General features: G+C 53.9%; 1 protein-coding gene across 2 annotated transcripts in view; it reads left to right on the plus strand.

Moving 5' to 3' along the window:
• Positions 1-20433, plus strand: part of Epha10 (EPH receptor A10) — a 36833-nt gene extending 16400 nt beyond the window's left edge. The window contains exons 6-17 of one of the 2 annotated variants that reach the window (XM_047518938.1): positions 1826-1959; positions 6342-6513; positions 9954-10062; positions 13992-14053; positions 14184-14309; positions 15181-15366; positions 15828-15889; positions 16111-16314; positions 16597-16746; positions 16975-17168; positions 17490-17645; positions 17812-20433. In XM_047518938.1, coding sequence (XP_047374894.1) covers positions 1826-1959; positions 6342-6513; positions 9954-10062; positions 13992-14053; positions 14184-14309; positions 15181-15366; positions 15828-15889; positions 16111-16314; positions 16597-16746; positions 16975-17168; positions 17490-17645; positions 17812-17926 — 1670 coding nt within the window. In that variant the 3' untranslated portion in view covers positions 17927-20433. Of the gene's footprint in view, positions 1-1825; positions 1960-2082; positions 2165-6341; positions 6514-9953; positions 10063-13991; positions 14054-14183; positions 14310-15180; positions 15367-15827; positions 15890-16110; positions 16315-16596; positions 16747-16974; positions 17169-17489; positions 17646-17811 lie in introns of those variants that run through there. The other variant, XM_047519011.1, reaches the window with a different exon arrangement.
• Positions 20434-25909: the final 5476 nt, after the last annotated feature.

Consider the following 25909-nt stretch of genomic DNA (forward strand, 5'->3'; position numbering starts at 1 on the left):
TTTTCCCTGGGCAGTTTTATCCAGGCATGGTTCCTGAATCTCCCCCTTCCTCCCCGGCACCTCTTCTGAGCCTGTACCAGTCACTGCTCTGCCTTTCCAACTTCTGCTCTTGGAAATGCCTGGCTCCCACAGCCAAGTGAAGTCATGACCATGCTTCTCAGTGACCCTGGGCATCAGGATGTGTGTATTTGTGTGCCATTCATCTGACATTATCTATACCATTGGTTCTCAAGCTTGTATACACATTGGAATCACTAAAATTCTTTTAAAATCTCCTACTGGGCATGGTGGCACATGCCTGTAATCCCAGCAACTCCAGAGGATGAGGCAGGAGGATTATAAATTCCAGGCTAGCCTCAGCAACTTAGTGCGACCCTGTCTTAAGATAAAAAATAAAAAGGACTGGGGATGTGGCTCAGTGGTTAAGTATTCCTGGGTTCAAGCATCCTCAAAATCTATATGCTCATGCCTGAGCCTCACTCCACAGATGTTATGACTGAAATACTTGGGATGTGACCTGGGCATCTGTATTTTTTCATCATGGTAAAAAGAACAAAACATAAATGTTACCACCTTAACTAATTTTAAGTGTACAGCATAGAACTATTAATTCTGTGTACATTGCTGTGCAACAGGTCTCTAGAACTTTTTCATCTTGCAGAACTGAAACTCTATACCCATTGGATAGCTCCTCTCCGCCCCCGCTTCTCTTGGCAACCACAGTTCTACTTTCTGTTTCAGATAGTTTGACTATTTTAATAGCTCATATTTTAAAAGTGCAATCCTGCAGTGTGTCTTTTTGTGACTGGCTTATTTCAGCATGATGTTCTCAAGATTCATCCATATTATATAACCTCTGGCAGGATTTTCCTTTTCCTTCCTTCCTTCCTTTCTTCCTTCCTCCTTTCTTTTTTTCTCTTTTTTCTTTTTGGTAATGGGGATTGAACCCAAAAGTGCTTAACCAATAAACTACATTTCCAGCTCCCCCTTTTTAAAAAATCATTTTATTTTGAGACAGAGTCTTGCTAAGTTGCTTAGGGCCTCGCTAAATTGCTGAGGCCGACTCTGAACTTCTGATCCTTCTTCCTCAGTCTCCTGATGCAATTTATTTTTGTGCATTGATTTTGTATCCTGCAATTTTGCTGTATTTATTAGTTCTAAGAGTATTTTGTGGATTCTTTAGGGTTTTCTACCTAGAAGATCATGACCTCTGGGAACAGATGAATTTGTTTCTTCTTTCCAGTTTGGATTCCTTTACATTTTTTCTTGCCTAATTGCTCTGGCTAGAACTGCCAGTATTATGGTGCCCAGAATTGGCAAGCATGGTCTTCCTTGCCTTTTTCCATGTCTTAGGGGAAAGCCTCGTCTTTCACCGAGCATGATGTTCACTGTGGCTTTTCATATATGACTCTTATTACGTTGGGCTAATTTCCTTCCATTTCTAGTTGGTTGAGTGCATTGTTCAATTGACCAGACATTTGGACGAGTTAAATAGCTGCTCCCCTGCTTCTTAATGATTTCTTATGTCTTCAAGTCCTAGGAAGTGTAGAAAGATCCAGGGGGTAGAACCAACCACCAAGAGGGGAGCTGGGGTAGGCCAGCAGCAGGCAGTTTGGTGCTTCCCCACGGGAGGCCGTGGAGGTGGTGAAGAGCGGTGGGGAGAGAGGAGTTTCTAGCCTCTGGTCTCAGACTCTGCCCGCCCCGTCCCTAGCCCCGCCCACCACCCGCATGCCCCGCCCTCCAGCGCCCACCCTCTCGCTGGACCCTCTGACCCTTTGCGGGGGCAATCGATCTGGGTGGAGAATCCCACTTAACTTGCTTTCAGCACCCTGGGAGGAGGATGAGATCCGCAGGGACCGAGTGGAGCCCCAGAGTGTGTCCCTGTCGTGGCGGGAGCCCATTCCCCCTGGCGCCCCCGGGGCCAACAGCACGGAGTACGAGATCCGATACTACGAGAAGGTGAGTCCGGGTCTGGGAGGGACCTGGAGCCTGCGCCCCTCGCCTGCCCGGCCTTCGGCTCTTCACGCCCTCCTCCCAGCCAAGCCCTTCCTGCTTTCTTTTTATCCAAATCCCCGTGTCCAGGCTTCTTCCTGACCCCTGCGCTCCTGGGCCCCGTGCTCCGCCGCTCTCCCCTCAAGCTGACCTTCAGCACCATTGGCATCTCGGTTTTCACCAAGAGCTTTCTCTGGGGACTGGCACAGATTTTGTGTGGCTGAATCATAACATTAGCAGAATCCTTTTAAGGGAAAAGACCACAGAAATACCAAATTGTTTTAATTTATTTTTCTTCTCCTTCCCCTTTCCCTTCCCCTCCATCCTCCTCCTTCCCCTCCTCCCCCTCTTCCTCCCTCTTTTCTTCCTCCCCCCTCCTCCTCCACCTCCTCCTCTTCTCCTTCTCCTTCTTTGTGTGTGTGTGTGTGTGTGTGTGTGTGTGTGTGTGTGTACTGGGAATTGAACTCAGGATAGCTTCATCACTAACTACATGCTAAGTCATTTTTACTTTTTTTTTTTTTACACAAATGGGGTACGACTTTTCATTTCTATGGTTGTGCACAATGTAGAGTCACACCATTTGTGTAATCATACACATACATAGGGAGATACTGTCTGTCTCATTCTACTATCTTTCCTTCCCCCACCCCCTCCTGCCCCATTTTCCTCCACACCATCCAAAGTTCCTTCATTCTTCTCTTCCCGCCCCCTAAACCCTTTTTACTTTGATACAAGGTCTTGCTAAATTTCTTGGAACCTTTGATCCTCCTGCCTCAACTTCCCAAAGGGGCGTGTGCTACCTGACGTGGCTTTGTTTCAAATTTCACAAAAACATCTGACCATGGATGCATACCTGTAATCCCAGCAACTCTGGAGGCTGAGGCAGGAGAATCACAAGTTGGAGGCCAGCCTCGGCAACTTAGCAAGACCATCTGTAACCTAGTGAGACACTGTCTCAAAATAAAAAAATTCAAAGGGCTGGCAATGCCACTCAGTGGTAAAGCACCCCTGAGATCAATCCCCAGTATCAAAAAATAATAATAATAAAGTAAATTAAAAGATTTATGACTATTTGAATACATTGCTAGGTTGAGTGGTGTGCTGGTAGATGTTTAACAACCAGCTCTACAGAACAATGAGTGCAGGAATTATTATGATTTTATTGATAAAATTTATTGATTGAAATAATATCTTTAGTATTCATTATAAACTCCATATAATCAATTGATTTTCTCGCTCTCTTATTTGGGTACTGAGGATTGAACCCAGGCGTTCTCTATCACTCAGCTACATCCCCAGCCCTTTGTATTTTCTATTTTGAGACAGAGTCTCCCTAAGTTGCCCAGTGTGGCCTCAGTCTTGTGATCCTCCTGCCTCAGCCTTCTGTGTACCTGAGGTTACAGGTGAGAACCACCATGCCCAGCTAGCAGGCTGATTCTCATGGGACAGTTTTGCAAGTCTCCTGTATGATTATTATTATCATTATTATCATCATTGTTATTATTTTGTGATGGGGTCTTGCCGTGTTTCCAGGCTGGTCTTCATCTTCCGGACTCCAGCAGTCCTCCTGCTTCAGCCTCCCAAGTAGCTGGGACTACAGTCATATGCCACCATGCCCAGCGGTTTTTTTTTTTTTCTTTCAATCTGTGGATGCAGTTCAGCCATGATTTGACAAATGGAGTTACATCCCAACCCACTATCTCTTTTCCCTTGTACATTTATTGTCTCTAAATCTGAGATGTAATCTACCGTTAAACTGCTTCTCACCTTGGTACAAATTAAACTCATTAAAGCGAAACCTCTTTCAGAGTCAGCACTCCATGTGTCAGAACTCTGCTCACTTCCCAGTGACACGTGGGGATTCTTTGCTGAATCAGATAATAGTTTTTGAATACTAGAAGGCAGCTGAGAGCTGCTAGTGTCAGGGACCGGAAGGAAGAGGGAGCCCCGAGTCACTGCAGGGTGTCTGACCTGGGTGACTCAGGGAGTGGGGTGCCACTGGTTGAGATGGATACCCATGGAGGAGGAGGAGCAGAGTGAGTTAAGGTGGTGCATCTGGCTTTGCTCCTGTGGCGTTCAAGGGGCCTCTAGGCCAGGTGTGGCGATGCACACCTGTAATCCCAGCTACTTAGGAGTCTGAGGCACGAGGATTACAAGTTTGAGGCCAGTCTGGTCAACTTGGTGAAAGGCTGTCTCAAAATAAAAACTGAAAAGTGCTTGGGATGTAGTTCGGTGGTGGACCATCTCTGGGTTCAATCTCCAATACCACAAAAAAAGTGGGGGTAGGGTAGGGTGCCATGGGCTCTATAGGTGGCTTCACAGGTCTGAGGCTGGAGGTGGAGCCCTGGGCTGGAGAGAGAGAGAGAGCAAGTCGGTGCCTTTCAGCACGGTGATGGTAGCTAACACCAGGAGGGCAGTGTGTGTCAGAGCGACCAGGACAGCCCGGAGGAACCCTGATGTCTGGGAGACAGGAGGGAAGCAGCACGCGTGTAGCAAGTGCTTAGAAAGGACTCACTGAAACCCAGCCTCAGCCATTTAGCGAGGCCCTAACCAACTCAGCGAGACCCTGTCTCTAAATAAAGTATAAAAAAGGACTGGGGATGTGGCTCAGTGGTTAAGCACCCTTGGGTTTGATCCCCAGAATCACCCCCCACCTGCAAAAAAAGAAAAAAAAAAAAAAAAAAAAAGAGGACTCTCTGCACTGACATTTGGGGATCAGGTCATAGACAAGGGGCCCAGGCTGAGCTGGCTGGACGCTCCCAGGTCCTTAGTCAGGGAGTGTGAGTATGCTGGGGACAAAACCCTCAAACAGAAGAGCAAGCGCAGGAGGGCTGCGTGGGGGCGTGCCCGGTGGCCAGGTGTGGACAGATGCCAGGGCCTGGGCCCGGTGCCTCTCAGCTTGTCTTCGCCCTGCAGCCAGCCCCGCCTCCTCCGCAGGGGGGCTCCTGTCTAGCACAGCAGGCAGCTGAGGTTGGTGTCCTTGCTCCCTCCGCCTCCCGGCTGACCCCGTCTGAGCTCCCGCAGCCATTGCCTCTGTCTTCCTGGGAATGGAACCCAAGGGCACTTGGCCACCACTGAGCCACGTCCCCGGCCCTTTTTATTTTTCTTTTGAGGCAGGGTCTCGCTAGGTTGCTTACAGCTGGCCAGTTTGCTGAGGCTGGCCTGGAACCTGTGATCCTCCTTCTTCAGCCTCCGCGCCACGGGGATTACAGGCTTGCACCTCCATGCCCGCTCCTCCCAGGAATTGTTCAAATGCTGCAAAGGAGATTCTCACTGGCCCAGTCAGCCCCGATTTCTGAATGCCATGGTCAAAGGATATTGGGGGGGGTGCCTTTCTGGGGGCTGTGGATGAGGCAGGAGCTCTAATAAAGTATGGGTAGACGACATGATAGGAGGAGCACTTTAGGACGTGTCCTTATCAGACGTGTTGGGGAAGGATGATGTAGAGCAAAGAGCAGGCCTGAAGGGGTTCAGGCGTCACCCTGACCCTCCCTTGATTTGAACCTCGTCTTTGAAAAGGACGGAGCAAAGCTGAGTCGGTGGCTGCGGTGGGCATTGTGTGGGGTAGGGCTGGTGGGGCCCCGCATGTGCTGGGGGCATGTGCTGGGGGCGGGTGGGCTCCATCAGTAACTGACCCTGCTGCTTCTTCTCCAGGAGGGGCCTGGGGTGAGGCTCTGCCCCGCTGTCCAGTTTCCTTATCTGTGAAACAAACAACCAACAAGGGGATTCCTCCCGTCCTCTGTGCCTGGCAGCACGTTGTGAAAATCAGGGGGCAAGGGGCAGGAAAGCCTCCTGAGTGTGAAGTCTGGGTGCTGTCGGGCATCGTTGTTTGTTTTTCTGGTGCCAGGGATTGAACCCAGGGGTGCTTAGCCACGGAGCCACACCCCGGCCCTTTTTATTTTTTATTTTGAGACAGGGTCTCATTAGGTTGCTGAAGCTGACCTCTAACTTGCAGTTCTCCTGCCTGGTCTCCTGGGTTGCTAGGGGCTTATTTTCTTATTCCTTCCTCCGTTGGGATTCTGGCCCAGTTTGTCCCTGGACCACCATGCCTGATGGCCACCAGCCTGTCGTCCCCCAGGAGGAGGCTCTGGCATCTTCTCCAAAGGTTCTCTTAGGCAGAAGTGGGGCTGTTCTCAGCTACAAGCACCCCAAGTGAAACTCGTGGTGGACAGAGGTGCTGGGAATCCCAGGGGGAGTCTGCAGGCCCCAGACCCTTCGGGTCAGGTCCTCTCACCTCGTTCTTGCTCACCTGAGACTGCTTCTCTCAGCTCCCCTCCTTTCCCCTCCTCCACCTCCCCACAGAGTGGGTCTGGTTCTGGGTCTGGGCCTCACTTCTCTATTCTCTCCAGGGTCAGAGTGAACAGTCCTACTCCACAGTGAAGACAGGGATGCCTGCGGTCACTGTGACCAACTTGAAGCCGGCTACCCGCTACGTCTTCCAGATCCGGGCAGCTTCCCCTGGGCCCTCCTGGGAGGCCCAGAGCTTCAACCCCAGCATTGAGGTGCAGACCCCAGGGGAGGGTAAGTGGTGCTCATGGGCTGGGTGTGGACAGGGAGACTAGCCCTGGACAGGGACAGGGAGACAAATAGAGGGTGAGAATGATATGTGTCATCGTGGGAGCCTGTGGGACAGAGGACTCACAGCCCAATTAATTAAGTAATTTGGGATCTGCTGACATAAATTTGATTGTGTATGTGCCCTGGAGGGGCTCACAGGACAGGGGCTCTGGACAGCCATGATGCCCGCCTCTGCTGGTGCCCCACTCCTCTGCAGACCTGCCTCATTGTGCAGAACTGTCCTGTGTCCTCTCCCAGATCTGGCCACTTTCTTGGGAGGAGTTCCTAAGTCTTGTGGTCTCATTAGGACCACTAGATCCTTCTTCCTGTTCTCCTGTTTCCCTCCCATAACATAGACTGGCCATGGGGCATCGTCCCTTTCCCAGCCAGGCCTTAGGATGTGAAGATGTCACTGAAGGTTGGGGGCAGAAGGGGTTAGACTGCAGCAATAAACCAAAACGAAATGGACACAGTACCTTTAAATGGGCAAGTGGAACTGTGTCTCAGTAAAGGTCCTATGGAAACAAACCATCGCTGAGCAGCAGACACTCTGATCGGAACATACCTCAGTGGTACCATGCTACCCCTTCTGCCCTTTGCATCCCTCCCCGCTGCCCCGTCTCCCCCAACCCCAAATCCCCTTTCATGGCCGCGCAGGGCAGTGTAGCTCCCCTTTTGTTGTTTGGCCTGCTGCTGACCCAGCCCTCAGGATCTCACCTCTATCTACCCTGAGCAGCTCATGAAAGTATTTTCCAGAACAAAGGCAGTTCCCCCTAAGAGGCCTTCTGGCACCAGCTGTCAAGATAATAATTCTCTCCAACCTGCTACATGACTCTAATCCAAGATAGGAAGCGCTCCGCGCCCAAAGGGAGGTGAAGATAAGTGTTGGGGGAGTCTGGGTTCCGGGAGGAGGACAGCTCTTCTTGCTGGAATGGCTGTCTGTGCCAGACCTCGGCCAGGTGCTGCGCAGAGGAGATTAGAGCCATGTCTCGAAGGCTGGGGGGCATCTGCACAAGTGGAGATGGGCACGAGGGCGTTTGGGTAGAGGAAGCCAAGTGAGTAAAGGCTGGGGTTTGGCAGGAGCCAGTGTGGTGGGGCGGGGGCTGGGCTGCCGGCTTCCATCACTCGGTGCCTCTCCGTGAGCAGGGACTGCTCAAATCCCAGTCACCCTTGCTGTGGCCCTGACTGTGTGGGAGCATGGTTCTCCCCATCTGTGACCCCAAAGTAGAATCTTAATGCAGGGTCATGCTTCACCACTGTTTAATTATCTACGGCAGTGTAACAAATTACCCCGAAACTCAGTGCCTGGGAACAGCAGACATGTCATTTCGTGGTTTCTGGGGCTCAGGAACACAGGGCTGCTTCTCCAGGTGCCTTTGGCTCAGGGTTTCTCCCACCCCTACCGTCTAGGTGTCCTCTTGGGCTGTGGTGACCTCTGAGCTTAACCAGGAAGGAGCTCGGTTCTTGCTGGCTGTCACCGGAAGCACGCGGTGCCTTGCCCCATGGGCTTCCTTCTCGATGTGGCTCCTCCACGTGGCATTAGATCCTTCAGACAGTGAGTGAGAGGATGACAGGGCACCCCAGACAGAAGCCAGTCTCCTGTCATGCCAGTGTGAACATGGCACCCCACGACGTTGGCCGTATTCTGTTCCTTGACGGGAGTCCCCAGGCCCAGCCTGTGCTCAGGGGAGTGAAGGCCAGGAGGCGGGTATCCCGACCGCCGTCCCAGAGCCTGTCTGCTGCAGCGCCTTTGCCCCATTCTTCATTCCTGTGTCCCCTGGATGCTTCCTTCCAAACCGTTCTTGACAACTCCACTGCCCTTCTGCCACCAGCCAGGCCCTGGGCCTTATTCGCCCCCAGGAGCCTGGGCTCTTCAGTGCCCTCCTTGACCCTGGCCCTGTGGCCTCTAACTCCTTCTGCTTGTTCCGTGACATCCTAACGATAACTCTCTGGGTCCTGCCTCATCCCCTAGGCCCTCAGTCCCCCACTGCACATGCGTGGGGACCCTGCCGCTTGACCCCTCAGAAGCACTCCCTGCCCTGCGGGCCTCCTCCTCTGTCTCGCTGCTCCTGTCCTGCTGGTCCTGGACTCCAGCTGAGGCTGCTGCACACGTTTCTCCAGTCCCAGCTTAGTATCCAGGCTGCTCAGTACTTCCCCATTCTTCCCAGTTACCCCAACTTTCTCCTCTCCTGGGCTCCTCCCCTCCATCCTCACTCCCCTCCTGGCAGAGGGCCTTGTTCCCTCTCTCCCTGGGCAGGAACTCTCTCTACCGTCCCTGGCTCCCCGTGACCCTCAGGATAAAGTTCATGCTCCTTAGCCTGGCGTTCAAGGTTGCCAGGTTCAGCCTCCCCCAGTCCCATCCACCCTCCCACCCTCTGGCTTCTATCTTGCCACCTCTGCCTCGGTACAGTCAGTGCTCCAGACTGGCTTGTGTGTCTGGGTCCGGAGGGCATCGTCAGCCTTTCAGCTTCCCTGTCCAGCTCGGCTGACACCTCCTCTGCAAAGCCTTCCTCTCTGGCTTCAGGAAGGCCTCTCGGGCCTCCGCTCATTTCTTAGCCTTGGTGAGCACTGGAGCTGCACGGGCCGTTCCCGTGGCCGTTGAGAATTGCGTTTGATTCTTTGTCATGCTTTCGTTCTTGCTTCCGTCTGCAAGCCGGCCGAGGCACTCCTCCTAGGCACGTGCTCCTTGTTCACTCTTGGATGGGTGGATAGAGGGAGGGAGGAGGGAGGGATGGGGTCCTCTATGCCCCTTGGGAAAATAATTCAAAAATAGAGACTCGTGCGTCAGGTAGAGGCTTTTGGAGTCAGGTTCCAATCCTGGGTTCACTGCTTATTAGCTATTACATATTATCTGTTAATATTTATATATTACTTGGCAAATTACAGAACTTTCCTCCGCCTCAGTTTCCTCAGCTGTAACACCTTACTGTTATTGGCCCGATGATGAAACAAGACATTGAAACAAAGTAATACAGTGTCTGGAATAAGTGTGCACTGAATGGTGGCTCTTACTATTTTTTGTTATTGTTTTATTTTTGCTGTGGTGCTGGGGATTGGACCCAGGACCTTGCACATGCTAAGCAAGCGCTCTGCCCCCGAGCTGCTGACTCTCACCGTTGGTGCATGGTCTGGAGTGGGGGTAGGGAGCTGGGGCGGAGGCCATCGCCCCTGCAGAGCTTCTTGAAGTCCCTTGCCTTTCTGAAAGGCCTAAAGGCAGGCTGGCCCACCTCTAGCTCTGCTCCCTGGCCTCTCAGAGCTGGGCTGCAGTGTGTGTGGGGGGTGCCCTGCCCTGGGAGGAAAGAACTCTTTGGGACTCCAAGTGCCACTGTGGGTGGTAGAGCCCCCTTGGTCCCTGCTCCTTGGAGGCAGTGCTTCATGCCTCAACCTCATGGTTTTCCTCGCAGCTGCCTCAGGGTCCAGGGACCAGAGCCCTGCAGTCGTCGTCACTGTGGTGACCATCTCAGCCCTCCTCGTCCTGGGCTCCGTGATGAGTGTACTGGCCATTTGGAGGAGGTAGGTGGCGGGTCCCAGCCGGGTGACCCCTGGTGGGTCACGTCTCTGTGAACATTAGCATGTGCCCACAGGTACCTCTGTCTGGTTGAGCGCACACTGCTGTGTAGATACAGATGTGACTGGCCTCGGCCCTCCCCCACCCCTTGCTGCTCCTGCGCAGTAACCCTGCAGCTAGCTCAGCTGCTCTGGGATGAAGGGGATTTAGCTCCTTAACTCATTAAATGTCAGAAGGCATCACTAAGGATAGAATCAAGTTCCAGCTGCTCCAGTGTGATTAGGATTCCCCTGAGGCGCTCAGAGGCCCCCAGCCCCTGCCCCTAAGGGATCTAGAGGCCCTTGAACACAAGCAAAGAGAAGAAAGGCAGAAATTGTGTGTGTGTGTGTGTGTGTGTGTGTGTGTGTGTGTGTGTGTAGCGGGGAGAGGACAGGGAGGAGGACTCATAAGACAGAAATTCCCCCAACCCCAGGAGAAGGAAGCTTGCAGGAGAGTGGGCAGGGAAAGCGGATTGGGGGCGGGGGATGTGGAGCTTGAGTCTGGTTGACTCTGGATGCGGGAAGATTCCAGTCCCTTTGCACACAGCAGAGGCCTCACTGGAATACGCCCCTCCTCCTCCCCGGGGCCATGCTCTGCTCCACGCGGAGGCCCCAGGTGGTAACAGGTCGGGAGAGTGTGCACGTTCTGAACAGATGGGCTGGAGTGGGGAGCAGAGGAGAAACAGGCTAGCCAGGCAGCCATATTTCAGCCTGACTCAGCCTTCTGAGACTGCCTGTGGGCTGAGCATGCATTTGGCACTGGCTGTGTACATGACCTTGACTGGGTCACTGATGGTGACCAAGAGCGGGAGGGCATCATCCTTCCAGTCTGGGAGTCATTTCCGCCTGGACCAGGTAAGTTAAGAGGCAGATGTGAGCAGGCAGCTTAAAGGTCCATGTGTTGTACCTGTTGGAAAAGCAGGGTGGGCAGCTGCTGAGAGCATCTGTCCTGGTTTTGAACACAGAGGCTCTGGAGGCAGGAGGGAAGGGGAGAGGAGGGAGCAGGGAGTGTCTCTTCCAGCCAGGGCTCTGCAGCTGTCAGCAGCTGTCAGCAGCTGTCCAGGAATGCCGCAGAGACAGCATGCTGCCCCAGTAAGGCCTCCCTGCAGTGGGGAGAAGCAGCCCGGCCAGCTCCTCCAGCCTGCAGTCCCAGCCTCGCAGATGCTCTGTGACAGCTCTCAGCATCCCCTCTCTCCACGTCTTGTTACCTGCTCTGTGCCCAGGTCCCGTCTCCTCTGGTTCCCCTCCAGTCCATCCTGGCTCACCCACTCCTCACAAGAGGGCATGGTCTGCCTCTCACCTCCGTCACTGTGTGGTTTTCTGTTAACTCTGCACTGTCTGTCACTCCTGCATCCACGCAGCCTTCCCCTTCATTTCTGCCCATCTCTCCTGGATGATGTTCCTCATGCACAAAAGTCGTATCACTGCCCTGGGTGAGTTCAGGAGCCACTGGATGGCCTGACACCCCCTGTCTGCCCCCTACGCCCCACAGTGCATCTCAGTTCTTTGACTTCCTTATTCCCTAGGGCCTTCTCTTCTGTCTAACCAGGCCTCCTGGCCCTCCCCCAAGAGTGCTCCATCCCCAATCTGTCATCCAGTTCTTCTGCTCTGGGCCTGCGCAGCTCACCCCGCCATGGCCATTGCTGTTCTTCAGCCTCATCAGTGGCCCCTCGACCTCTCGCCACCAGGTCTGCAAGCGTACCTGCGCCGTGCTGGTCCTCCCCTCCTGTGAACTAGAGGAGACTTCCTCCTAGCCAGGATTAGTTCCCCCACCCTTTCTGCAAGCATCTCAGGAACCTACCATTACTTATAATGCTCCCTCTCCCCCGCATAATAATGAACATTTATTGAGGCTTGGTAATTATGTGTATTAGTTTTCCATTGCTGTGACAAAATATCTGAGTTAATCAACTTATAAGGGGGAAAAGTGTATTTTGGCTTTCAACTCCAGAGGTTTCAGTCCATGGTTGCCTTGGCCTTTGGGCCTGTGACTGCAGAGTACAGCATGGTGGGAGCACATAGCAGAGAAAGCTGCTCGCCTCATAGTGCTGGAAGCAGAGAGAGAGAGAGAGACACAGGAAGGGGCTGGGGTCCCAATATCTTCTTCAAGGGCACACCTCCTAACTTCTTTCCACTATGCCCCACCTAAAGGTTCCATCCCTTCTCAGTAGCAACATGGGCCGGTGACCAAGCCTTTGATGCATAGGCCTCTGGGAGACATTAGGATCCACACTATGACAGTAGGCTCTTTGCGATGGTGCTGTCCGGCACAGCTGTCTTTATCCTGATTTTATTAAAGAGAAATCTGAGCCACTGAGTGGAGGAGTGGGGAAGCCGTGCGTGCAGCCAGGTCCAGAGCCCTGCGAGCGTCCTTCCACGGCCACTGCGCCCATCTTACCAGGATCTGATCATCCCTTTTGAAGAGTCCTCCCTGGCCCCTCCTCCTCCAGCTTGCATGTGACGCTCCCCCAACTCTCCTTCCTTGATTCCTGTGAAGTCCTCACCCCCATTTCCCTTCTGTTTTCCATCTACTTCTCTGCAGGTTTTTCATGGTCTCCTCCATGGCTTCCTTCTCCTACCCAGCCTTTCACGGCTGGGCTTCCTCACACTTGCTCCCAGGTCCTCCTGTCAGGCTCCAGCCTCTTCTGGACACCCGCTCTTGAGAGCAGACCTCTTTTCCGAGGTCCAGACACACACGCTGCCCATGCATCCCCACTGCTCATCTGCTGGCTCGGGTCAAATGTCAAACATGAACTTTTCATCTCCCCATCTTGGAAATAGCGCCCCCAGGAGCTCTGGGCAACGTCTTCCTTTCCACCATCCAGCAATCTCCAAAACTGCAGCCCCTCTCACCTCTGTCCATTGACACAGTCACCCCAGAGCCAGAACCACTGGTCTCCTGCGGGGACCACAGAGCAACCTCCATTCAGCAGCTGGGATGATCTTTCTAAAATGCAAATTGAGTCATAATGCATCCCTGCTCAAGGCCCCAGGGGCTCTTCTCTGCTTCCAGAATAAAAACTAGAGTCTTTATCTGGGCTAGCAAAGACCTGCCTCAGAGGGCCCCAAATGCCAGCCTGTGGCTTTGTTGATTGTGACTTGGTCCTTGGCTCTGTGGCTTCCTGTCTCAGGAAGCCATCCGTGATGGCCCGGGACCAGGTCAGGTTGTCTGTTGTGTGTCTGCTCAGCACAATGGCCTTCTTTGTTTGAACCTGTGAGATTTCTGGAGTCTAGGGTCTGCCTGTCTTATTCATGCTGCTGCTGCTGCTGCTGCTGCTGCTGCTGCTTTTTTTTGCGACAAGGGTTGAACTACTCAAGAGTCTCACCTGTGCTAGGCAAGCCCTCCACCCCAGCCACACCCCAGCCCTTTAGTCATGCTTTTTCACTAATCTGTAGGTGGGAGCATTTGGGGGCTTCCTGCTACCTCTGGGCAGTTTCACTGTGTCTCCAGGTGGAAATAACCAGAATGCTGATGGGGTGAAGGGCCAGGTCTGGGGCTAGGGTTAAAAAAAGGAAAGAAAGGGAGGAGAGAAGGAAGGGAGGAAGGGTTACAGAGAAGCTTTCAATCCAACAGGACAAGAAGGTCCCTCCCCAGGCGCACAGACCTTGTCTTTTTGAAAAGACACCAAAGTGCTGCCCCTCGTGCTGCAAAGTGAGAAGAGCTGAGGTGGCCTGGTGGAGCAGGGCATGGTGGCACTCACTTGGCAACTCCGGAGGCTGGGCCAGGGGGCTTGCAAGTTCCAGGCCAGCCTGTCTCAGCAACTCAGCAGAACCCTGTGTCAAAATAAAACTAGAAAAGAGCTGGGGATGTAGGTTGGTGCTAAAGCATCCCTGGGTTCAATCCTTAGTACCAAAAACCCAAAAGATGACTATGCCACCCACAACCCCTCACACAGGCCCTGCAGCTACGGCAAAGGAGGTGGGGACGCCCACGACGAAGAGGAGCTGTACTTCCACTGTGAGTTGTCTGGGCATGGCCTGCAGAGGCCTACCTCTCCCCAGCCCCTTCTTGGCTGCCATTGCACACCCTCCACCCAGCCCACCAGGAAGCTTCCTTTCCTCCAACTTATCTCTCTTTGCCTTCTCAGTCAAAGTCCCCACACGTCGCACGTTCCTGGACCCTCAGAGCTGTGGGGACCCGCTGCAGGCTGTGCATCTGTTCGCCAAGGAATTGGATGTGAAAAGTGTCACACTGGAGAGGAGCCTGGGAGCAGGCAAGCTGGGCATCCTGGAAGTCTTGATCCCATCCAGGAGTCCCACCCACTCTAGAAGCCCCACCCACCCGGCCACACCCATCCAACCACAGCCCTCTAGAAATGCTCCACCCACTTCCCCGCCCCCACTCTAGAAGCCCCGCCCCACCCACTCTAAAGCATCCACTCTTTCCCCACCCGTATCCTGTCAACCAGCTTCCTCCCAGGTCTTCAAGGTCACTTTGAGACTTCTCTGTTGTGGCCCACTCGGGGTTACCCCTGCAGCCTCCGCAGGCAGTGTAGCCCCAATCCTCCATGGGGAAGTGCAGAAGGGTCTTTGTAAGCATGGGGATCAGATGCACCTGAATTCTGGTCCTGTCTCTGCCATTGAGCTGTATGACCAGGGGCATGTCTCTCTTCCGCTCTGAGCCTCAGTTCTCCTTCGCTGTGCTCACAGTGGGCCTGGCTTGCTCTCTGAGAGTCAGTCTCCTGCCTACCTTTCTGTCTATTCACAAGTCCCCACCTCTCTGTCCTCAGAGAATCGCAACACTGACCAGTGTCTCCCAACACTGTCACCAGACCTGCTGGCCAGAAGCCAGAGAGAGATGGTGTGGTGAAATAGATGTCATTGTCATAGGCCCAGGGTCATGCTGGCTTTAATAGCCTTTGATGGACTGGCCGTGCTTTATCCTCTCTTTGAAACTTCACAGAGAAGGAAATTGAGGTCAAGAGAGGGAAAGAGATGAAGCTCAAGGTCACACTGCTGGTGCTCAGGTTACCAGGATCTGAACTCAGGAGCTCCAAACCCCTGGTCAGAAACAGCCCAGGATCCAGAGTCACTTTCTCCTGGGCCATGTGCTTTTGGGTGGTATCTGAGCACTGTTCCCCGCAGGGAGGTTCGGGGACTTGTGCTGCGGCTGCCTGCAGCTGCCGGGGCGCCAGGAGCTGCCCGTGGCCGTGCACACGCTGAGGGATGGCTGCTCGGACTCGCAGAGGCTCAGCTTCCTGGCTGAGGCCCTCACTCTGGGCCAGTTTGACCACAGCCACATCGTGCGGCTGGAGGGTGTGGTCACCCGAGGTAGGCCCTGCGCTCTGCCTCCTGCTCCCCTGCCACAGGCGTGGGCAGTGGAAATGATGCGGGGACGTGGGGTGCTCCTCCAGGTCCCCCTTAGCCATGGCAGGGAGCCCATAAAGGGCCCTCTGCTCCCTTTCACTGACTCAGGGTGGCTTCTCTCTGGAGTGGCTCCTCTGACCTGGAATGACCTCTCTGCCTTGTAGTGACACCTGGGCAGTGGATGGCTTTGACCTCTGATGCTCTCTCTTAGCTAACTTGTTGCACCTCCTGACCTTGGCCTTTGTAGACACCATCTCTTTTGTTTCTTGGCATGGGGGATGTTGGGTCAGGCTGGATGGTGGCAAGATTAGGGAGCCGGTTTTGGTTCTGGCCATCCTGGTCAAGGTGGGGCCCTGTAAGGTGGGGCGGGGACATGTGTCCATAGGGTGGAGCAGGCAATTGTGTGTTCCCCTTCCCTGCCACAGGAAGCCCCCTGATGATCGTCACTGAGTACATGAGCCATGGGGCCCTGGATGGCTTCCTCAGGGTAAGTGGCCTGGGCCCCGGGGATACTGGTGACCATGTTGTTCTTGGTCCCTCCCTTTTCTCCTTGGTGGGGCTTGGAATTGGCATTGTTCTCACGGGTCAGGCTGACCTGGTGGTCACTGGCTACACAGAAGCCCAGGGGCCACTGAGAGTCTTCCTCGTAGTCCACAGCCCGGGGGAGCGCACTGCCCTGGCCTCAGCTCCTACTCCCTCCCCCCACAGCATCACGAGGGGCAGCTGGTGGCCGGGCAGCTGATGGGGTTGCTGCCCGGGCTGGCATCAGCCATGAAGTATCTGTCGGAGATGGGCTACGTTCACCGGGGCCTGGCGGCCCGCCGTGTGCTGGTCAGCAGTGGCCTCCTTTGTAAGATCTCTGGCTTTGGGCGGGGACCCCGGGACCGAGCAGAGGCTGTCTACACCACCATGGTGAGGGTCCCCTCCCCCCAGCCCAGCCTGCTGTCCTCCTGTCCTCTGTCCAGCTACCCCGGAGTCTCCATCGCCCCCTCCCACCCCGTCCCTGCTGTCAGGGTCACTCTCCACCCCTGCCCCTCCATCCCACTGGGCCTGAGTGAAGGCCAGTGTGCACCCCCCTGTGGTCAGCTGGGGCTTTCCCCAGAGGAGAAGCTGGGAGTGGGGGGCCGGGTGCAGGGTGGGGGAGCCTGGGTGTGACTCGCTCCTTCCTGTCCTGATCTGCCTGCCTGTCCACAGAGTGGCCGGAGCCCCGCGCTCTGGGCCGCCCCCGAGACGCTTGAGTTTGGTCACTTCAGCTCTGCCAGTGACGTGTGGAGCTTTGGTGTCGTCATGTGGGAGGTGATGGCCTTTGGGGAGCGGCCCTACTGGGACATGTCTGGTCAAGATGTGAGTGACCTGTGGCACCAGCTCTTTGCCTTGTGATCCTCTCGCCCTCTGGCCCCAGATTCCAGCTCCTTGTCTGCTTCCCATGGACCTCCTGGCTCCAGGCCCCCTTCTCTGTCTACCTCCTTCCCATCCTGCCTCCTTGAGATGGTGTCTCTGTGTGTGTGCGCATGTGTGTGTTTGTGTTGGGGACACCTGAAGCCTCTCGTCTGCCTCATCCCCGTGGCCCAGGTGATCAAGGCTGTGGAGGATGGCTTCCGGCTGCCACCCCCCAGGAGCTGCCCCTCGCCCCTGCACCGACTGATGCTTGACTGCTGGCAGAAAGACCCAGGCGAGAGGCCCAGGTTCTCCCAGATCCACAACATTCTGAGCAAGATGGTGCAGGACCCAGAACCCTCCAAGTGTGCCACTACTGCCTGTCCCAGGTACTTTCCCGCCGATCCCCAGCCGTACCAGAGTCAGCCAAATATGTTTGTAGTTCCAATAAATAAGGTAAGTGAAATTAATATTAGCTCCAAATCAGCGTCATCTGCTCTGCCCGTTCCTTAGGTATGTCCACCTCGGACTCTTCCCGACACTCCCAGCACCTTTAGCTGGCCCTCCACCTGCCTGAGCATCCTAAACCTTGCCCCCGTGAGCCAGGCCTAGCCCTTCCCCATCCATTCTCGGGGGCTCTCGACAGGAGAGCATCCAGTTTGGGCACCAGGTCCCAGCCATCTACTGACCACAGCTCCTCTGCTCCCCAGGCCTCCCACCCCTCTGGCAGACCGAGCTTTCTCTACCTTCCCCTCTTTTGGCTCTGTGGGTGCCTGGCTGGAGGCCCTGGACCTGAGCCGCTACAAGGACAGCTTCACGGCGGCTGGCTACGGGACACTTGAGGCTGTGGCTGAGATGACAGCCCAGTGAGTTGAGCCAAGGCAAAGCCAGGGAATGCAGAGACCCTGCCCTGCCCCCATGGGAAGCCCCTGCCTGCTCTGGTTCTGGGCCCGGCCCTGTCCAAAGAAGGGGAGGGAGAGGAGGGAAGGAAGGAGGAGGGACTGGCTGGGGTCTGAGCAGCCTTTGTTCCAGGGACCTGGTGAGCCTGGGCATTTCCTCGGCTGAACATCGGGAGGCCCTCTTGAGTGGGATCAGCGCCCTGCGGGCTCGAGTGCTGCAGCTGCAGGGCCAGGGGGTGCAGGTGTGAGTGGGTCCCACTCTTACGAGGCAGGGCCCCTGGTGGCCCAACCCCCAGCCCTGCCGGAGGACCCTGGCCAACTGCGCTCCAGCTGTGTGGGACCGAGCACCCTCTTCCTCCTCTTGGGCCCAGAGCTGGTTTGGGGTCACAGTGTCCCCCATTTCACTGCCTGCTTCTCCCATTTCCCCCTCTGAACACTTCACTGACCCGGTGCCTATGGGAAAGAGGTTCGAATGCCTGGGGGAGACCTCTGAGAGAGTAGCAGGAGGAAATTCAGGGTCCGATGCAGAGACAGGGCAGCGAGGGGGAGAGAAGACAGATTTCAGTTGCCCGGGCTCACACCCCTCTGTCTTCTGTACCCACTGGGCACTGGGGCCTCCCTGGTGGCCCCTCTTCCCACAGACCCATTGGTCAGTCAAGACAGCATGGGCCCTGACTCATGACCCAGTCCAGGGCACCCATTCAACTTGGCAGTGACTCCACTGTTTGGTACCCTGGGAGTGGGAGGCTGGACTGGAGGGGTGGGGGTCCTAGCCCCCTGTGCTGTGGCTGGGGTCTCTCTGGACACTAGTCCTAAGACCCAGGCAGGCAAAAGTGGTGCTGAGCACAGGGCTGGACCCGGAAGCCCCAGACTCAGGAGCTGACTGCCTGCCCAGCCTGAGGCTGATGGTCGGGGTGAGGGAGGTGTCCCGGCCGGCCGCACGAGGCTCTGGTGCGCTCGGGGCCCCACCAGGATCCAGTTTGCATTCTTTCTATGAACCGGCTTGGAAGAGCATAAGGGAACAGGACTTCTCAGGGGTACCTGGGGGCTTGTGAGGAAGCTCAGAAATGGATTTTCTCTCTCTAGCAGGCTGTCTAAACCCCTGCATATGGGGAAAGCCAAGTCCATGGGATTCAGGGCTGGAGCTGGGGTCAGAACCGAGTCGAGGGGGGAGCCTGGTGCGGAGTCCTGGGCCTTGCTCGCCCTGTGGCACCAACATGCTTCCCTGGGATAGTCCTCTGGGCCCTCGCCAGCCAGCCTTGTCCCTGGGCACATCTGGCGTCCCAGGGTGCTCCTGGCCTCCCTCTGGCTTCCACAGAACTCTGGCAGGAGTTACATGGCGCTGACTCAGCGGTCCTCATCCAGAAGGGCCCCCAGTGGCAGGGGTGATCATGAGGCCAGGGGCATCAACACAGAGCAGGATGTGGTCAGGGCTGCAGGGCCAAGTCTGTCCATGTTCCCTCTGGCGGACGCCTGCTCTGGTCCAGCTATGTGTGGGTTGGGCAGGGTGGGCTGGGGAGGAGGAGAGGAAGGTGGGAGAGAGGTAAAGGACACAGCCTTCCGCTAGGGACTCTGACTCCACAGGAGCTAAGCTCAGATGGCCAGGTTAAGACAAAACACCTCCCCCAGTGCCCAGGCCAGCGGCCCTCAGGGGCAGTGGAAGGCGGGCCCGAGGGGCAGGTCTCTCTCACTTGTATGTATTGAGGGATGTCCAGAGAGGCTTCTTGGCTGAAGCGTAAGCGGAACAGGGCCTTGAGGTAGATGGGGTTTGCAGCAGGCCAAGGACCGGGCTTGGGACAGGAAGAGGTTAGCTGAGAAGGAGCCGGAGGCTGGAAGGTGCAGCACATCTTTGGGGAGCACCCTGTCTGGAGAAGGTGACCCCAGCAGTGCCTTTGGCTTCACTCTGCCAGCAGCAACTCCTCCCTCCTTGGAGTCCCCCCGACTCCGGGCTCCCCTCTCTCCTGAGCACCTGCCCCACCTCAGTGACTTTGGGGCTCCTGGGACTGACTGAGATATTGCTTCTACCTTTAACAGGGTTGGGGGGCCCTTGCTAGGTGCCCTCCTGTCTTTGCCTTCACCATTCTCTCCAGGAAAGCCTGGAGACCAGCACCCTGTCTTGGGTGGATGGAACCTCATTCCTGTTTCCAACCACATCTGTCATTCTCGTAAGGTCAAAGCCCTCTGCTCCCCCAGCTGTTTTGCCCAGGAGCACCTGGCTGTGTTGGCAGGACTTCGGTGTCCAGGGTAGATGTCCCCTCCTCTGAGGAGTGGGATCCCAGAATCCTGCTGGGTCCCAGGCCTCAGCCCTGCACAGGTGCTGCTGTGACGCAGGGTGGAGTCTTGGGGAGCCTCTATAAATCTATTTTTATATGGAACTGTTCACTAGACAAAGGGAGGTGGCCCGTAACCCCAGCACCCCCATCTGAGCCCACCCAGGGAGGGAGGGGGCTGGGTGGGGAAATGGATCCTTTGACTAAATCTGGAGATGTTTTTATATTTCTTGGGTTCTAAATGCAGGACAAATAAATACAAACTCGTCTATGCTCTGGTGCCTCTTTGAGTGGCAATTGCTTAGCCAGTTGCTGTGCCATCGAGTGGCTTGTGGGGGAGGGTTTCCACCCCCTCTCCTGGTGGCGGGTGTTGCAGAGCACGTGTCTCAGATCCCCCAGCATGGAGGGGAGTCAGGCCTTGCTACTGCCCTGAAAAGCATCAGTCTAGTGGGGACAGAGTTAAGAAACATGGTAGGACAGTGTGGTCAGGGGCACGGGTGCTGGGGTTCTAGGTGGATGGGAGACGTCGGCGTGCTGGAGAAACAGCACACAAGTGTTCTGAGGCTGAATCCCTATCTTTATTGTTCACAGAATCTTTTTGCATGTTTTTTCTTTGGTATTGATTACATCATTTCATGGTTAATACAAGGAAATGTTAAGTAAAAAATCTTCAAGAGTATAATTAATGGTCTTATTGAAGAAACATGTTCTTACTGTATGATAGGTTAAATTAAAAAAAAGAAAAAAAACAAAAACCAGTTCCCAGCAAGGTAGAGGGCACCATGCTCCGTTTAGTTTTAATTTCCCTGAAAGAATACGTCATTAGGTTTCTATAGAAGTTACCCTCTCCAAGAACTTGAATGTAAGTTATTAACAGTGGAGAGTTTTTGTTAACAGAGAATAGAAGACTCAGCTTATAGTTAATATTTATTCTATTTCATGTACTCAATGGCAGACTAAAACTCTATTTTGATCTTTAAAGAACTAGACATAGGAAGAATACAAATTGTACTTATGATCAACCTCTTTATTTTTTTATTAAGTGGGAAAAATATCCTTAAACTTAATCATAAACACTAAGAAAGCAATGAAGACCAAACACCACATCAAAACTCAGAGGAATACACTCTCATATACCTACATATAACTTTTAGAGAATTTGTATACTAAAAGAAATCACAGGCTCCCTACAAATTTGAGCAAATCATAATTGCTTATTTATGATTTCATCTAAGTATTAATATTAAACTTTATTGTATGTTATTTTGTGTCCCGGCACCATGAAATCTCCCCAGTATTCTCTATAATCTGAATCTAAGGATGTATTGATTATTAGTATTAAAAGCAACTGCACATGGAGACATGCCACGCCTGTGGCCCCCGAGAGGGAGGATGATCTTTCAACAGAGCCGAGTCAGTGTTGAATCCTCTGCTCCAGCAGAACCGTGTCAAGTGGCGGAGTGGTAGGAGATAGATGCGGCACACGGGGAGCACCCTGGTTGCCTCCGTTGACCCACAGTGCTTCCTTCCTCCCTGCCCGGGGCTGTTCTCAGGTGCAGACTGGGAAGGCACCTCACTCATCCCCATGGCCCAGGCCACACGGGGCGCTCCGTGCAGGGGGCTTGTTGATGGCCAGTAGCACCCTGCACCTCCCCTCCTGCCCCGCTCAGTCAGAACAGATGGAGTTCTCCTTCGCTGGGACAGACGGGGATCACAGTCCCAGCTCTTTGATAAGGCTGACTGGAGAATGTTGCTCACCGTGTTTCTTTGAATCTAAGATGCCACCGAGTTGAGATGCACCACTAGGAAAGAAACATCACAGCCAGCTAGACCCTGGCGTGCCATCTGGTTGTTGGCTGCTGCACCCCAGTTTCAGACACCGCAATGTGTAAAATGCACATCTCCAGTTAAGCGAGGTGCGATGTGTCAGGGACAAGGTGTTTCCCAGCTTTCCCCTGAACATGGCCCCCCAGAGCCAGGCCTCCCTTGCAGGGCCAAGCTGCCCACTCAGCTCCTGCACAAGGGGAGCAGACCAGGGGGCGCCTTTCCTTTGGGCAGGCAGATCTGCAGGAGAAGCCAGCTGTCACTGGTTTCAAGCAGGTTCTTCCTTCTGCTCCTAATTCCATTAAACCAGCCACTTCTTTCAGTGGGGAGGAGTGAATGAGGAGTGGGTTGGAGATGCTAGGAGCGCTGCTTTGCTGAAATCGGTCCGAGAGGCTGCAGGCAGGGAACAGAGGACCCCAACATCGGCACAGTGCCTGGCACCCGGGAAGCACTCTCAAGTGTTATTACTAGCAGGTGTGAGCCATCAGGGAGACGTACCAAAATAGGAACTGAAAAGGACTTCTCTGGGCAGTGAGTCTGCTGCTCTGGCGTGACAAAGCGTCTGCTCATTCAGTGAACACAGAGCAGACACCTGCAAGTGGCCGGCAGGTAAGTTGACCTTCCCTCATACTCGGGGAGTCAGTGAAGTAAAAATCCTGAGCATCAGGCCTGTAAAGACTGAGTCTAGGCACCGTGGGAGTCCAGAGAACAGTGCTGCCTCTCTCAGTCCCTGGAGGGAGGGAGAGGCTCCCAGGGGAAAACTGGCAGTGCGTTTGCCGCCTTTAACCCGCACCTGAATTCTGGACTGGCGCCTGTTCCTAATGTCGCCATCACATTGCTTAAGAAGTGAGTAAAACTCCTTACCACGTGGCATTATTTTCAAATTTCTTTGGACCCTTTTGCCATTTAAATTGAAGTGCCTCCTAATATCTTAACCGCCCCCCTGCCACTTGGGACATTTCCCACTTAGTAAAGTGGGGACCCAGGGCAACAGAAAGAAGTCGGAAATGGTTTTGGGTCATGGATGATCTCACGATGCCTTCCAGTATCTTGAGAGCAGAGGAGATATTTTGACCAAGCTGCTTATGCAAGCATAAGAGAAAACCTGAAAATGCCAGGCAGGTTTGCCTCCCCATTGCACGCACCTCCTGTGGCCTCCCGGGGGGGACTCCCTTCTCCACCTCCGCCACTCCCACCGTGTTTTGTTTTTGTGCTGGGGATTAAACCCAGGGACTCGCACTTGCTAGGTGGGAGTCGACCACTGAGCTACATCTCAGTCCAGCCTCTTTTAAATTTTATTTTGAGACAATGTCTAAGTTGCCCAGGCTGCCCTTGAACTTGGGACCCTCCTGTCTCAGCCTCCTGAATAGCTTGGATTACAGGCGTGTGCCACCAGCTGGGGCATTCTGAAGAGAGTTGCCTGAGGTTTGCCAGTGTGACCCTTGCACTAAGCTGAGGTGTGTCCTTGGAGAGCATTGTGTCTCCATTCTGAGGTCCTGGGCATATCATGTAGCATGTGCTGGTGGCACTGAACATGTGTAAATGGGTCTGGGCTCTTCCTGGTATTTTAGGGCCAAGGGTATGTCTGTCTTCCACCACGTATACAACCCAAGAACCAGGAAACAGGGACCCCATGTGACTAAGGGAAAGTGGGTGGCGGAAAGTATAGATGTCAGATGTGCAGGACCCACTCGGTGGTCAGAAGTGACGTTTGAAGTGGTTAGACTGCAGGAAGGGTGAGGAGCTGAGGAAATGCCCTGTCCTGTCCACAGAGAAGGACCCTTAGCCAAAGCAAACTGGACTCGACTTCCATTAAGTGGGGTGCTTCCACTGAGTGGCCTCCAATTCTGATTGAACCCTCTCACCATCTCCCTTGACCCTTCATCTGAAGTCACATAAACTATTTTAAAATTTTTGAGGGGCTGAGGTGTGGGTCAACACCTACCTAATTGTGCAAAATCATAGAGGCAGACCTGTCAGGGTGCGCACATGCGGACACTGAGGTACGCTTTGCTTTTCTGAGGTTGTGGGGACATTGGGGAGCTAAGTCTACTGATAGGTGAGCTCACTGCCGTTGTAGACACGGCGCTCTACATCCCGGTGAATGAAGGGCTGTCTGGTGCTCTGAGGGACAGCGCCCAGGCGATGTCCTCTCTCACAGGTGTACGGGCTCCTCACAGGAGTAACTCTTCACGAGGCACTATATTTGGAATTCTTTCAACAGGAAGCCCAAAGTAGGCTTTTGGAAATACCAGGCGCCCTGTCAGGCAAAGAGGAACCCACTGGAGTTCCGTGAAACTGCTTCAGGCGTCCTGGGCAAGGCAGACTCCAGGCTTCCATCTTCCCTTCTATTCAGAGAAGCTCTGCTTTGATTTGCTTTATATACACAGCAGATGGTTCAAATTAACCATCCAGAGGGATTAGGTAGGTAACATTGTGGGGAAGAAGTAATCTCAGAACAGGAAGAGGATTTAGGGGCCAAGGAAAGTTCTACCTCACGTCTGACTGTGGACCTGCATTGCCAGATCTTACTATTGGAGGTTAAGATTTTTTGAAATCTCCCAGTTTAAAAAAATTGTTAGCAACTAATTTAAAAATTTAAAAAACCAACCCAAATCGACTCAAACCATGGGGGTGAAATCATGTCTGTGGGCTGGCAGTAAGATTTAAAATGTTCTTTACAACATCCCAGACATATGACATAATTCAGCCCATGCCTAAAAATCCTGGGAGTGTGAACTGGGTGCAGTGTGCACACCTGTAATCCCAGCTGCGTGGGCGGCCGAGGCAGCAGGATCCTAATTTCAAGGCCAGCCTTAGTGACTTAGCAAGACCCAGTCCCAAAGTGAAAAGGCTTGCGGATGTAGCCCAGTGGTAAAGAGCACCGGTCTTCAATCCCCAGCATTGGGGGAAAAACCACCCTGGGATGGATCTCCCTCCCCAGCCAGCTCCTTCTATCATATTTTAGTTAGCTTTTTCATCACTGTGATCAAAAGAGCTGATGAAAATAGCAATTTTAAAGAAGGAAAAGTTTATTTGGTGCTCATGTTTCAGAGGTTTCAGGCCACAGACTGCCAACTCCATTCTTTGGGGGCCCGAGGTGAGGCAGAACATGATGGCACAAGAGCGTGGCAGAGGAAAGCAGCTTGGGACATTGCTACCAGGCTGGGGACTGTGGGGAAGCAAGCTCTCCCCTCATCACAGACAAAATATGCCCAAAGGCACTCCCCCAGTGATCCACCTCCTCCAGCCACACCCTACCTGCCCACACCACCACCCAGTTAATCCCTCTTAGGAGATTAATGCACTGATTAGGTTTGCAATCCCATAACCAAATCATTTCACCTCTAAACTTTCTTGCATTGTCTCTCATGAGATTTTGGGGGACACCTCATGTCTAAACCATAGCATATCACATGAACTGCCGTACCCCAGCCGCAGGCCTGGACCAGGCACCTGCTGTACACCACTGCAGGTGGGTTCACCTAGGCCTTGGTGTGAACGGAGTGAACCAGATGAGCGCGGCTCTGGGCAAAGTGTGTTGGTCCAGGCGTGTCCTTTGTGTCAGGCCCTTCTCAGTGATGCACCAGAGGGCAAGGGAGATGCCTCAGGTGTGGTCTTGGGGGCCAGGTCACTTCCAAAGGGCCTCTTCTTCATGAACTGTCCATGCCCAGTGGCCAGCTGAGTCACAACCCCAGACTTCTCTCAGGCAGAACCCTCTGCCACTGAGTTCCATGTTGACCATTTCGGGGTAGAGAACTTGAGGAAGGCAGACCTGCTTAAGTCCCAAGGCCTTTGGGAAGCGAGAGGCGTTATCATCAAGTTACCCACTCCTGCAACGTCCCAGCCTACAAGTCTTCACTCACAGGTTTACTACTTGATTTTGTCCTCCAAGATGTAAATGTCTAATTCTTGAATGAAGGTGAAAACTGCTCAGGGGCGAGGTCACTGCTGCCCTGGATCTTGGGGTGAGTCCCACTCTAGATACCAGAAAATTTGCCTACAATAAAGGTTTCCACACCTTCTGAGGAAAGTAGCTGTCCAGTGACCCCCACTGCAATAGTTTCAGCTCCAAAATGGTCCCCTCAGTTCATGCAGCACAAGGGGATATTGATTAAAAAACAAAACCAGAATTTA

Source organism: Sciurus carolinensis, chromosome 1 (genome assembly GCF_902686445.1).
Source record: "Sciurus carolinensis chromosome 1, mSciCar1.2, whole genome shotgun sequence".
Taxonomy (NCBI): domain Eukaryota; kingdom Metazoa; phylum Chordata; class Mammalia; order Rodentia; family Sciuridae; genus Sciurus; species Sciurus carolinensis.